The 14,632-nt window shown below is 38.9% G+C and overlaps 1 protein-coding gene across 2 annotated transcripts in view; it reads right to left on the bottom strand.

Annotated features, from left to right (window-relative positions):
• The window catches only part of Fchsd2 (FCH and double SH3 domains 2), a 185,586-nt gene that overhangs the window by 24,878 nt on the left and 146,076 nt on the right, over nt 1–14,632 (bottom strand). For both annotated transcript variants that reach the window (XM_034508835.2, XM_034508846.2), the window contains one exon: nt 6,072–6,233. In XM_034508835.2, coding sequence (XP_034364726.1) covers nt 6,072–6,233 — 162 coding nt within the window. The remainder of the gene's footprint in view (nt 1–6,071; nt 6,234–14,632) is intronic.

Raw genomic sequence — 14,632 nt, 5'->3', positions numbered from 1 at the left:
TATTTCATTATTTTAAAAATAATTACTACCTTTTTACTTTATTTTTTTTTAGCTGCCCAGGCTAGACTAAAACTCCTCCTTCTCTCTTAGCCTCTTAAGTAGCTGAGACTATGTGTACCACTGCATCTAGCTCATTTTCTTTTTTGTTGGGATATTCTAGTGATTTCAAATGTATATACACACTGTACTTGACCACACATTTCTGTGGTGGGATCACATAGCAGCCATTTTCCTTACTATTTTTTTAAGAATATGATAACAAACATTAGCAGTATCTCTCTTAGTGTTGCAAAAATACAATAAACATCCCCACTAGTAAGTATAGTGATTTTTAAAAAAGATATATTTTATTATTTTATTATGTGTGTGTGTGTGGGTGGGGGGGTAATATGAACATGAATGCAAGTGCCCAGAGGTCAGAAGTGTCAGATTTTCCTGGAGCTAGGGTCCCAGGTATCAAACTGAGGTCATCAAGCTTGGTGGCAAGCACTTTCCTCTGTCTATATACCTATTAGTGGGATTAGTAGTGTACTATGGCTGGTTACACTTCTCTCAGTGGTGAAATTTTTCAGTCCCACCCTCTTCTTGGTCTTGGCTACTGGCAAGTGAGACAAGATCTCTCAATCTGTAGACATTAACACAGGCATAGTCAACACCCAGCAAAGGGTCTTATGAGAAGGGCTGGCTGAAAGCACACTTAAATCAGTGAATTAACCTGATCTAACTAGAATTTAAAATAACAATTTCATCAGAAGCGTAGGCTTTTAGAGCATAGAGCTTAGACCAATGAAAATAACCTTCGGCCCATTTGAAAGACTATAAATATAAAAGCAATTGAAGTTTTTTTGTTTGGTTGGTTTTTTTTTTTTTTTTGGGCAAGGGTAGTCTTTTAATAGTTTCTATTTGTTTCATTATAGAAATTCACTCTTTCTTTTACTTTAGATTAGCTTAAGCTCACAAACAGGTTCTCATAATTTAAAAACAAATTCCACTGCACTACAAGGACTATGAAGCACATTAAAGAGTAAAGGGTAAGCACATTCATCCTTGCCTTTCAGCCACATTATTCAGCACCGTCTTCAAGATGACTGGATCAGGATTTATTTTTATGTAATTCTGCAAATGTCAGATCCCTAGGGAGTCTGCACAACAAAGCAGACTGTCAGACTGCCTTAGTGCAACTGTTGAGGGAAGTCATGAAAATAGTGCCAGTTATGATCAGAAACTCTAAGGAAAAAGGAGACTAGAAAGAATAAAAATAAACCTAATTTCAGACAAAGGCCTACAGATTCCGTTTGCTCTCATTCTGGAAATCAGCTCCAAAACTGAAAAAAGAAATTTAGTTGTTTCTTAGTATTCAAGGAGGATTGAATCCAGGATCCCTTGTGGATACCAAATTCCAGGGATACTTAGGTCCTTTATATAAAATGGTATAATATTTAAATATAACCTATATAACATATCTAACAGACTATGAATGCTATAGAAATAATTGCTGTGTTATATATACACACTTAAGAGAAAAGTTTCTATGCAATTTAAAAACCCAACTTTCAGATTTGTGGCTTGTTGAATCCACATAAAATCTAGGAATATGAATGACCAATTGCATATATGTAACTGTTACATAAAATGACTATAGGGACTCTAAAAGAATGATTATGAAGATTAGCCAGGGACAAGAAAAGTTAGACTGAAAAGATTATGCAAAATTAATATTCCTTATTATGTTTAAATAATTTTAAAGGTTAGGTTATAAACTGGGAATGGATTTAAGCAAGAGAAGGCAGGAAAGTAAGAGGAAGGAAAGAAGAGTGATTTAGTGGCTCATGGGGTCACTGGCAGTAATCCATCCTCAGGTGCTATATGCAGCCTCCAATTACTGAGGAACTAAGTATCTCACGTTATTCCTACTTCCCCTCTCTCAGATTGGGTCTGATTACGTAGTCCTGGATGGCCTGTAACTCTCTATGTAGTCCAAGCTAGAGGCTGGCCTTGAACTCAGGCGTTTCACCTGCATCTGCCACCTGAGGGCTGGAATCAAAGACATGCAGCACCATCCCCCTTCCCCCACAACTCTCCTTTTAAATGTGTTGACACATTCTAGGACTCCTTTTTTTTTTTTTTTTTTCCCACCCCATCCTACATGACAGCATGAGACAGGAGGAAGGATTATCATGTATGGTTCTTCAAGACAGACTATGTAGTTTAATAACATTTACCTTCCATGAGACATTCTTTAGCTATATTGTTAGTGTCTATGATAGCCACCATGATCCCCAGATGACTAATGCTTTGGTGGCATCAACAATGGAAGAAACTATTTGGTTGCCAGAATGTGTATTTCAGCCTCATGTTCCCTGGCCAGCTAGCTGTCAGTTTGAAGGGATACAGAATTCTCTGAATTATTTCAATGTTACTTAAGAAAAAGGTTAAATAAATACTGGGGCCTCATTAAGCTATTATTTCCTTCAGTAGCATAACTGGTCAATCTTCCATAAAATATAACCTCTAAGTTGAAAGAGGGAATATACAGGCTCTGTAAGACTGGCTGTTCATAGTGGTCTTATTTGTGATAGCCAGAAGCTGGAAAGAACCCAGATCCCCCACAATGGAATAGATACAGATACACAAAGGAATAGATACAGAAGATGTGGTTCATTTACATAATGGAATACTATTCAGCTACTAAAAACGAGGACATCATGAGTTTGCAGGCAAATGGATAGAACCATCCTGAGTGAGGTAACTCAGACCCAAAAGAACATGAATGGTATGTACTCACTAATAAGTGGATATTAGGCAAAAAGTACAGAGTACTTAGGATACAATCTACAGAACTCATGAAGGTTAACAAGCCGAAGGGCCCAAATAAAGATGCTTCAGTTCCACTTGGGAGGAAAAGAAAGCAATCATGAGGGGCAGAGGGAGGGAGGGAGGGACATGGGTAAGAGAGGGGAGCGGGAGGGGAAAAGGGAACATGATCAGGTATGGAGGAAGGGCAAGAGTGAAGCCTTGAGGGCCAGCAGAATGAATAGAAATATGGAACCTCTGGAGGTGGGAGAACCCTCTAGAATGTACCAGAGACCTGTGAGGTGAGAGACTCTCAGTACCTAAAGGGGTGAACCTTAGATGAAATGCTCAACAGTGGAGAGAGGGAACTTAGAGAATCTACCTCCAGTAGAAAGACAGGGCATCAAGTGGAGGGACGGGGTTGCCATCCCACAGTCAAAAACTCTGACCCAGAATTGTTCCTGTCTAAAATAACTGCAGGGAGAAAAATGGAGAAGAAACTGAGGGAAAGGAGGTCCAGTGACAGGCCCAACTTGGGATCAGTCTTAAGAGGAGGCTCTAAGGCCTGACACTGTTACTGATGCTATGGTGTGCTTACAGATAGGAGCCTAGTATGGCTGCCCTCTGAGAGGCCCAACAAGCAGCTAACTGAGACAGCTGCAGATACTTACAGCCAACCAATGGATTGAAGTCAGGGATCCCTGTGGTTGAATTAGGGAAAGGTTGGAGGAAGTTGAGGAGAGCGACCCCATAGGAAGACCAGCAGTCTCAACTAACCTGGACCCCGAGATCTTTCAGACATTGACCAACCAACCAGGCAGCATACACCATGATATGAGGCCCCAGGCACTTATATATACAGCAGAGGACTGCCTGGTCTGGCCTCAGTAAGAGATGTACTTAACCCTCAAGTGACTTGAGACCCCAGGGAGTGGGGAGGCCTGGTGGGGTGTGGACATCCTTTTGGAAACAGGTGGAGGAGGAACGGAATAAGGAACTGTGGGAGGGCAGACCAAGAGGGGGATAACAATTGGACTGTTAAAAAAAAAAAAAAGGATTAAAGATAATTTAAAAAAAGATGGCACTGTTTCCCAGAGGCTGACAATTCCTGATGAGCTGATGTCTAGAAGCCCCTAAGCACATCTTATTACCTTCTTCCTTTAGACTCAGAAGCATAGTTTCTATTTAGGTCTTACGTAAGTCCATCAAGGGCTACTTCAGACAGCATTTCTTTATGGGCAAATACATGCTGAGCTGGCACTGATGTTTTCTGATAGTATGTCACAGAATCAAAGATTCTGGGGTTAGAGGAGATCTTAAGTGTTGGTTAACCTAAAATTTCCTAAGAAATCTACAGAGGGGTGTGACCTTTTGCAAAGTGTGCTGATGAATTTGATGTAAAGGACTTGAAGTTTGCCACACAGGGACCTAGTCACATACTGTCACATACTCCTAAGATCTATAAAGGTCTGCCACTTCTCCCAGCTACTAAGCACTGAAGAAAGACCAAGTCCCATTCACCTTTGATATGTCTAGGAATGAAGCAAAAATTGAGGTTATACATGCCCGCTCATCAAAATTCACCCCAAAAAGGTGCTAGCTCAAGCAGTCACTTTTGCTGGTTGGAAGCAAGCTGCTACAGAACACAAAGAAACTTGTGCTTGGAGCTTGTTGTTGCCATAAACTATAAGCAGAACAATCTGAGGTCGATAGGAAATGTAAAGATTTGATAGGAAGATATTCTATGACATGGAGCAACTCTGTTCCTATGACAACAGGACAAGCTCTTCTATCCCCAAAGTCAAGTATATGTGCATCATTTCCAACCCCACAAGCCAGATTGCCACTAATAATTAAATAAAACTTTCTTTTTCTCTCGCTCTCTTTTTTTTTTTTCTGAGATAGGGTTTCCCCATGTAGCCCTGGCTGTCTAAGAACTACTTCTGTAGACCAGAGTGGCTTCATACTCACAGAGATCCGACTGCCTCTGCCTCTTGAGTGCTGAGATTAAAGGTATAGGCTACCACCACCCAGCTAAACACTCCAATAGATTGTTTTCCCTTATAATGTATACCTCCACACAGTCTTTTTAAGTGTATAAATGTATTCCCATTAGAAAAACCAGAGTGCTATGTGAAACATGTGATGAAACTTCCAGGAGTGTTCCTAAAACGCTGGCCAATTTATGTGACAAGGATGCCTAACATCTGCAGGGCCCAAACATTAGCAGCTGGAACCACCTTGGCTTTGTTTACTATTATTGTATCCTTTCATTTATCCACTCAGTTCTTCCTGCCATAAACACTAAGTATCTATTTTGTACCACTGCATTTTGCTGTGTGGAGCAGAGTCAGAAGACATGGACACTATATTCCACAAAGGAAGATGATAAACAAAAGAAAACAAAGAGAAATAAACATTGGTAAATTCCACCAAGAAACAAGCAGGATGAACCCTGGACTTGAAGGAAGAAAACAAGCTGTGTACTGGTTATTATCGTCAAACCCTCCCTGCATTGGGCTCTTGCTCTGTCCCTTGTAACTGAATTCACCTTTATACTAAGCCTGTGTATTTTATATATATGTGCGTGTACATGTGTGTTCATGTGTGTGTGGAGGCCAGAGCTGAGCCTTGGATATTATTCCTTAGGTACCATCTACCTTGCTTTTTGAGACAAGGTCTCTTGTTGGCCAGGAACATGCCAATTTGGCTTGCTACACTGGCTGGCTAGTGAGCCCCAGGGATCTTCAGTCTCTTCTTTCCCAGCATGGAAAGAATCACAAGCATGAATCACCAAGTCTGGCTATGATACACAGGTGCTGGAGCTTGAACTCAAGTCCTCATGCTTGCATGATAAGCACTTTACTGAGATATTTCTCTAGCTCAGACCCTACATTTGAAAAGATATTTTTCAACTTTCTAAATGTTTATTTCCCTAGAGAAGATCTCTGAGAATTACAGAAATACTAATTTTTCTCTTCTACCACTTTCCACTAAAATGCATATTTACCTTATAAATGGAATACTACGTTTGGGGGATAGGCACCAATAGCCCAATTAGTGGCAAAGTATTCTTTACTGTATTAAAAACAAAATAAAACACTAAAAATCTTGTTCTCTTCTCCCTCTTCTCTTTTCTGTATTAAGTTTAAATGAAGTGACAGACAGAAGGTAACAACCTCTCACTATTTTTATTTTAAAGTTTTATCAAGTTTGGCCTCAGAGCAAGTAACAGTGAAGGTCAGTCAGCCAATGAAATCCAAGAAAAGAAACTGTACCGAGTGTAGAGTGCCGTTGCTGGTCACAGCCGGAGGGCGGGCCCACCGCTCATTTTCCAGTTCCTCCATCACTTGGTTCATGGCACTCTTTAACCACGTATCGACAGAAACCCCAATCTGTTTCAGTAGCTCTAGCCGGGCCTCAGCTTTCAATTTAATGATCTAAGAAAACAGCAAAACAAACAAGGTTGTAACTCAAGGCGATTTTCCCTCACACTGTAACAATTTTGATATTTATCAGCAATTGCTGTATGTTAAATTTTCATCTACAGAAAAGAGAGAACATGAACATAAGCATATAAGGCAAATGGCATACTTGTATCTTATTGATTTGGGTGTTGCTGGAGATTGAACTCAGGTCCAGTGCATGTGATGCATGTGATGTATGTGATGTTCTACCACTCAGCTGCACCTGCTGTACCTTGTATTGCAACAAGACCACAGTACTGTTGACACATAAATCACAACTAGACTAGGAAGAGATGAGACTACCACAAAAATTTCCTTTTGCTGTTAAGAGTGTGGCTTAGAATATCTTGAAGTCTAGCATCTTCAGTAGCCTTCTAAGCTAATCCTGGGATTTTTCTTTTTCTTCATAATCCATTGTTAATGGTCTGTGCACAACTTAACCAAGTTATCCTCTTGTTTTAAATGCTATGACTCTGGAGTAGGACTATGTTTTATTCTTAAAACAACACACTTATTAATTTAGTATAAATTTGTGTTTGAGTATATGTATGTGCACTACATGACTGGAGCATGAAGAAGGAAGAAGAGAACATTCAATCCCCTGTAACTAGGTACAGATAGTTGTGGGACAACATATGAGTGCTGGGATTGAACCTGGATCCTCTACAAGGGAAGTAAGCACCGAGTACAACTGAACCACTTCTCCAGCTCTAACTGGATTCTGAATAATAATCTGGAGTATGACAGATTTACACTTTGAAATAGTCTTTCCTATCCTCCATAGTCCCCACATGCTCCCACAGGACTACACACTCCAACACACCACATGCTCTCATGCTGGGTTGATGCCAGTCACTGATGCACAATGCTTCATGCTTTATGATGCCCCTTATCTTTTGAGGGTCAAACATCCTTTCTATGGTTTTCTAATGATTTTTCCTTTCTTGGACAGCTAATCACACTCTTCCCTCTGTTTATGAAATACTCTGTACAGATCCAGTCAGAATGAGAAAGGCATTAAACACCTAGCTGTTCAGGTATTTACTTTTTTTTGACACAATTGAGCTTCCTTTAGCACCGAGCTATTCTCCTAACATGTGTTTAGTAATCTTTGAATGAAATCTTACATGAAAGCACTTCTACTGCTCTTCCAAGGAGAAATTTTTACTTTGAACTTTAGTTGAAATTAATCTTGAAAGGCTGTCATCCAATGACATGGACATAAAGTATTTTCTTTCTTTTTTTTTTTTAAATAATAATGCTAATAACATTTCTTTTTAATAACATCAACACTTTCCAGCACAGGCTTTAAGAACTTAGTTTTTGACTTGGCTGCCATGAATGATTGTTAATTAACAATTCTTTTGATTTTAAATTAAATCATGATGAAGCTGCCAGAAACATTTGAAATTGAGAATAGAGTTGCTCTTCACTAAATTTAAGACAGACAGTAACTGCCTATTTTCTGGACTGTGTTCCTAAACCATAGGCAAGTATCCATTAAATGACAGAAGCACAACCATACACTTGTGTATTCACATGAGTGTGTGTGCGCAGGTACATACAGACACACACACACACGCACTCATGGAAATCATACATGTAAGTCACCTAACCGCTAAGAAAAAACAAGACATATTCAGTATATTTTATTTTCTCAACATTAAGTAGTCTAGTTTGCATTAAGATTTATTTATTGATTGACTGATATAGGGTCTCATATAGTCCAATCTGGCCTCAAACTTGAAGATGGCCTTGAACTTCTTATCCTTTTGCTTTCCCCAAGTACAATACCATTAGAGCATAACTATACCAATTTATGTTAGTAAGGTACAAGATAGACCTAATACCCAGTCCTTCATTTTGTTGACTAACCAGAACTTCTGTTATCTCTCCTAACTAAAGGACTTAGTTCTAAACCTGGCTTTTTTTCTTGGCTTTAGAATGAACATCAGCTGAAAACCATCCTCTCAAATCTTTTCTCTCAAAGTAAATAGCCAGGATTGGCTATGAGACTATAAATTTTCAACCCCGTCAGAAATCCAGAATGACTGAGTTAACTAAAATTATGGGAAGCACAAAGCATAGCTTCTAAAACTTAGCCAAATTATAGAGACCGCTGAACACCTGGACAGTCCCTATACTACAAAACGTTGGAGCATCTGATCTTCAGCCTTCTGTCCCAGGATCATCTGACAGACCTTAGTGATGCAGAATTATTAAGGGCTGATTACTCTGTCTTGGCAGATATAATCAGTCAACTATTCTGCAAGTGGCTTACAACCTTCTATAATGGGAATTAATGCCCTCTTCTGAGTATGCAGATATATATGTTGAAAAAACACACCCATATAACAATAAATCTTTAAAAAATATTTTAAAAAACCCCAAATTCAAAATTCAATGCACTAAATAACAGCTTCTCATTCTCCTATCTGATTTTCTGTCTCTTTCTTTTCCAGGTACAACCACACAGTATTTGTCCATGACTGTCATCCTCCGATTATTGTTTGAAATATCTTCTTCCATCTATTTATTTTTAATCTATTAGTGTCTTGTGGATTTAAAATGTTTCCAAAAGACAACATATGGTTGAGTCATATTTTTTAAAGATTTTATTTATTTTTATTTTTTATTGGATACTTTATTTACATTTCAGATGTTATCCCCTTACCCCATTTTCCCCCAATCCCCCCACCCAGGAACTCCCTATCCCATACCCCCTCCTCCTGCTTCTATGAGGATGTGCCCCCACCCACCCTCCCACTCCCACTTCTCCACCTTCGAATTCCCCCACACTCAGCGTCCAGATCCTTTGATGGGATCAAGGATCTCCTCTCCCATCTATGCCCGATAAGGCTATTCTCCCCTACATATACAGACGGAGCCATGGGTCCCTCCCTATGTGCTCCCAGCCTGGTGATCTAGACTCTGGGAGCTCTGGTTGGTTCATATTGTTGCTCTCCTCATGAGGCCACAAACCCTTTCAGCTCCTTCAGTCTTCTCTCTAACTTCTCCATTGGGAACCCCTTGATCAGTTCAATGGTTAGCTGTGAGCATCCGCCTCTGAATATGTCAGACTCTGGCAGACCTCTAAGGAGACAGCTATATCAGGGTCCTGTCAGCATGCACTTCCTGACATCCACATCAGCGTCTACCTTTGGTGACTGCACATGTGATGGATACTCAGGTGGAATGGTCTCCAGATAGCCCCTCCTTCAGTTTCTGCCCCATACTTTGAGTCCATATTTGCTCCCTTGAGTATTTTGTTACTCCTTCTAAGAAGGACTAAAGCACCCACACTTGGTCTTCCTTCTTCATGAGCTTCATGAGTTGAATCTTGGGTGTTTCAAGATTCTGGGCTAATATCCAATTATCAGTGAGTGAATACCAGGTGTGTTCTTTTGTGATTGAGTTAGCTCACTCAGGATGATTATTTTCTAGTTCCATCCATTTACCTAAGAATTTCTCGAATTCATTGTTTTTAATAGCTGAGTAATACTCCATTGTGTAAATGTACCACATTTTTTGTATCCATTCCTCTGTTGAAGGACATCTGGGTTCTTTCCAGCTTCTGCCTATTATAAATACAGCTGCTCATAAGCCTAAAATCAGCAATAGACCTGACATACATGCCTGCTAACACAAAGTCTTGGGTCTCTGTGGAAAAACACTGAAACAGATGGCTATAAGCTATTGTAAACAGGCAGTTTTTGTGGAAATTTACCAGCATGAATAGTCATAGACCTTGTAAATGGGCAACTTTGGTGGATAGTACCAACTTAGATAAGGACAAGTGAATCATAGGCAGAGTCAGTGACCTGTCCCCTGAACCTTTACCCAGCTGATACCCTGTTCTGAAAGATATCTGTATTCCCCCTGAACACCTATGCTCCTGTGTCATCCCCTTCCCTACATCCTGCATTTTTGTGTTTATAATTCCTGTGTTAAAAAGTAAAAACTATGATTTGATAAAAAAAAAAAAAAAACAGAAAAAAAAATATGGCTGCTATGAACATAGTGGAGCATATGTCCTTGTTATAGGTTGGAGCATCTTCTGGGTATATGCCCAGGAGTGGTATAGCTGGGTCTTCAGGTAATGCTATTTTCTGAGGAACCGCCAGACTGATTTCCAGGGTGGTTGTACTAGCTTGCAATCCCACCAACAATGTAGGAGTGTTCCCCTTTCTCCACATCCTTGCCAACATCTACTATCACCTGAGTTTTTGATCTTAGCCATTCTGACTGGTGTGAGATGGAATCTGTGGATTGGCAGGATAAATATAGTAAAAATGACCATCTTGCCAAAAGAAATCTACAGATTCAATGCAATCCCCATCAAAATTCCAAATCAATTCTTCATAGAGATAGAAAGAACAATTTGCAAATTCATTTGGAATAACAAAAAGCCCAGGATAGCAAGAACTATTCTCAACAATAAAAGAACTTCTGGGGGGAATCACCACCCCTGACCTCAAACTGTACTACAGAGCAATAGTGGTAAAAACGGCATGGTACTGATACAGAGACAGGCAGGAAGATCAACAAGTGGTGCTGGTTTAACTGGAGGTCAGCATGTAGAAGAATGCATTCTTATCCCCTTGTACAAAGCTCAAGTCCAAGTGGATAAAGGACCTTCACATAAAACCAGATACACTGAAACTAATAGAAGAGAAGGTGGGGAAGACCCTTGAATACCTAGGCACAGGGGAAAAGTTCCTGAACAGAACACCAATGGCTTATGCTCTAAGATCAAGAATTGACAAACGGGACCTCATAAAATTGCAAAGCTTCTGTAAGGCAAAGGACATTGTCAATAGGACAAAACGGCAACCAACAGATTGGAAAAAGATCTTTACCAATCCTACATCCGATAGAGGGCTAATATCCAATATATACAAAGAACTCAAGAAATTAGACCCCACACAACCAAATAACTGTATTAAAAATGGGGTACAGAGCTAAACAAAGAATTCTCAACTGAGGAGACTCAAATGGCGGAGAAGCACCTAAAGAAATGTTCAATATCCTTAGTCATCAGGGAAATGCAAATATTTATTTTTATTTTATGTGTATGAATGTTTTGCCTGCAAGTATGTGTGTGTAACACATGTATGTCTAGTGTTCACAGACATTAGAAGAGGGCACTGGATTTCCTGGATCTGGAGTTACAGAGTTGTAAGCTACCATGTGGGTGCTGTGAACCCAATTCAAGTTCTTTACAAAAGCAGCAAGTGCTCCTAACTCTGGGCCCTATATAACTTTTAAAAATCCATTCTGCTGATTTGTCTTTTGGTTAGAGAATTTAATACACTTACATTTAAAGTCACATACAGAAGGGTTACTTCTACCAGCTTGCTACTTGTGTTGTATATGCTGATAGCTTTTTAGTCTTCCCTCCCTGATGTGCTGTTTTCTTTTGAGTTTAGTTTTTTTAAAAGCTTTATCTATTATAATAATGTGTGTTGTGTCTTTATGAGTTTATGTGCACCACAGGCATGCAGGCCAGAAGAGAGCAGATTGCCTAGAAACAGAGTTACAGGTGATTTGAGCCACCATGTGGGAGAGGTGGAAGCCAAATCCAGTCCTCTGCAAGAAAGGTAAGCACTCTTAACTGCTGAGCCATCTCTCTAGCCCAAATTTGGTTTTAATTTTTGTAGTAAGATGTTTTGATTCCTTTCTCTTTTTCTTTACAAGTATGTGTACATTATGTATATTTCATGTATATATTTATAGGAAATTATATCTAACATCTTAATCTGTAACACTCAATTATTAATTTGTAATGATAAACATCAGATGATTAATGTTTGTTCATGTGTGTACATGTGTATGTGGGTTACAAAAAGCATTTCAAAAAATTCAAATACTTAGAAATCAGGGTAAGCTGGGCTTAGTAGTACTTATCTTTAATCACTTTAAGTACTTGGGAGGCACAGGCAGGTGGATCTCTTAGTCTGAGGCCAGTCTGGTCTACAGAGCAGTTACCAAGACAGCCAGGACTACAGAGAGAAACCTTGTTTTCAAAAAAAAAAAAAAACCAACTAAACAAACAAAAAATTACAAACAACCAAATAACAAAACGACAACAGGATAAAAAATGATTACTAGTGTTTTACTAAACAATTGTCTCATTCTAATTTGTTTTTGTTTTTCAAGACAGATTTTCTTTATGTAGCCATGGTTGTCTCAAACTCACAGAGATCCCCCTGCCTCTGCCTCCTGAGTGCTGGGATTAAAGGTGAGCATCACCAAGCCTGGCTCATTCTAATTTTTAATTAGACTGAAGAGAGTACCACTGCTAATGTTCTTGTGAGAATTTCAGAAATCCTAACAGTGTAATAACAGTCTATTGTGAGATTCTTTTTCTAAGAATCTGGTACATAGGAAGCACTCATTAAATTGCTAAATTAATTGATATGACTTTGCCTCAATTTAACCAGCCAAGAATTAATGACTATAGAATCCTTAGTCTCTGTATTTACATTTTTAAATTTCTGCTCACTGAAAAAATTTCTTCATCAATGACAGAGGACTACAGCAGTGCTTACTCCAGTTAGCAATAAAAATGAATGGAACCATACATAGACTTGACAAAGCAGATTAATAAACAAGGGAGGGAACCATTTATGTTGGCAGGAAATACAAAGAAAGTACAAAGGGTATGATAACATTTTTTGGTGAAGTATTTATAATAAAATAAACAAAAAATAATTTAGCATGGCTATTTTTGATTATCCAATAAATGGAAACTAAGTGAGAGCTCATTTGAAGACAATTTTACAGATATTTAAAACTAAGATAATGGATATAATATCATGGTTCTATATATATATTTTTAATATTATTTATTTAATGTAAGTGAGTACACTGTTGCTGTCTTCAGACATACCAGAAGGGGGCATGAGATCCCATTACTGATGGTTGTGAGCCACCATGTGGTTGCTGGGAATTGAACTCAAGACCTCTGGAAGAGCAGTCAGTGCTCTTAACCACTGAGCCATCTCTCCAGCCCATGGTTCTATATTTTTAGTAAGAACATTATCTTTGAGAATAAAGATTTAACTGCTTGTGTCAGAGAGGTAAGACACTGTGTTGTGGAAATCCCACTTAATGTTTTTGGCATACTAATAGGAGTAATAGGTCATTCCCTATAAATGGAGAGTGTGTGACCTTCTACTGCTACACTAAGGGCGAGGTGGAACAGTCTGGTGGAGTTAAAGTACCACTAGCCAGTGGTACCATGGTGGAGTCTGGAAATGAAAATATAAAGACATACCTTCAGAAACACTTTGAGACTTGTCTCAAAATAGTCATTCCTGTTTTATTAATGTTTTATCCACAGTGTAAAAGCAACAAGCACAACTCTTGTTCACAAGCCAGTGTTTACCTCTCAGCAACTGCCTACCAACAGTATTTGGCCAGCACCTTAATGTAGAGGTTCTAGACCTCAGGTCTAGAGAGGAAAAAGGCTATTCATTGGACACTTTGCTCTCTTCTGTATGGAAGCTTGAGGGTCAGATTGTGCCAAGTAAAATGTGGAGGTGGGTACAGAGACAAATGGCAAATCTATTCTGACTCAGATCACCTCCATTGGACTATGCTCAAAACATGCTTACATTCTCTGTGCTTGCTAAACCATGGAAGCACTTTGTTAACTTTTAAAGGGGTATTTGAAAGTCACTAGTGTAGATGAACATTCAGCTAGTACAAGAACTGCTTATTTGAACGCCCTAATAGATGTTGGCCCCAAATCTGTGTGTGACATTATATACGTTTGTGTGCATGTGTTATATGAATGTATACATGTGGAGGCCAGACATCAATGTTGGGTATCATTCTTAATTTATCTCTACAATATTATATTTTTATTGTTCTTTAAAAAGATTTATTTATTTATTTAATTTATGAGTACACTGTAGCTGTCTTCAGACACACCAGAAGAGGGCATCAGATCCTATTACAGATGTTGTGAGCCACACCGTGTAGTTGCTGGGAATTGAACTCAGGACCTCTGGAAGAGCTGTCAGTGCAAAGACTGCTGAGCCATCTCTCCAGCCCTATTCCTATGACTCCAAAAAAGATTAAAATTCATAATTAGGTGGTTTGGGGTTTTTTGCTCCTTTTTTTCTTAACCAAATCTTTGCTTATTCTCCTGGAATTTAAACATACATGTGTCAATTTCTAGAACATTAATTTGATTGACTTATTTAACACTATGTGAAAACTTTAAAATTAACATCTGCATTCCTTTTGCTATTTAATGTTTCATGACTGTGGGATCTTCAGAGTAGGTTCAGAGTTTTTGTTGTAAGTGCTACAGGTACACAAAAATACAACTGTGGACACAAAGATGGTTCCTTGTTTTCAAT

The sequence above is a fragment of the Arvicanthis niloticus genome, chromosome 1 (genome assembly GCF_011762505.2).
Source record: "Arvicanthis niloticus isolate mArvNil1 chromosome 1, mArvNil1.pat.X, whole genome shotgun sequence".
In the NCBI taxonomy this organism is placed as follows: Eukaryota; Metazoa; Chordata; class Mammalia; order Rodentia; family Muridae; genus Arvicanthis; species Arvicanthis niloticus.
Note: the sequence above shows the minus strand (reverse complement) of the source record. Positions and strands in the feature narration are given on the sequence as shown.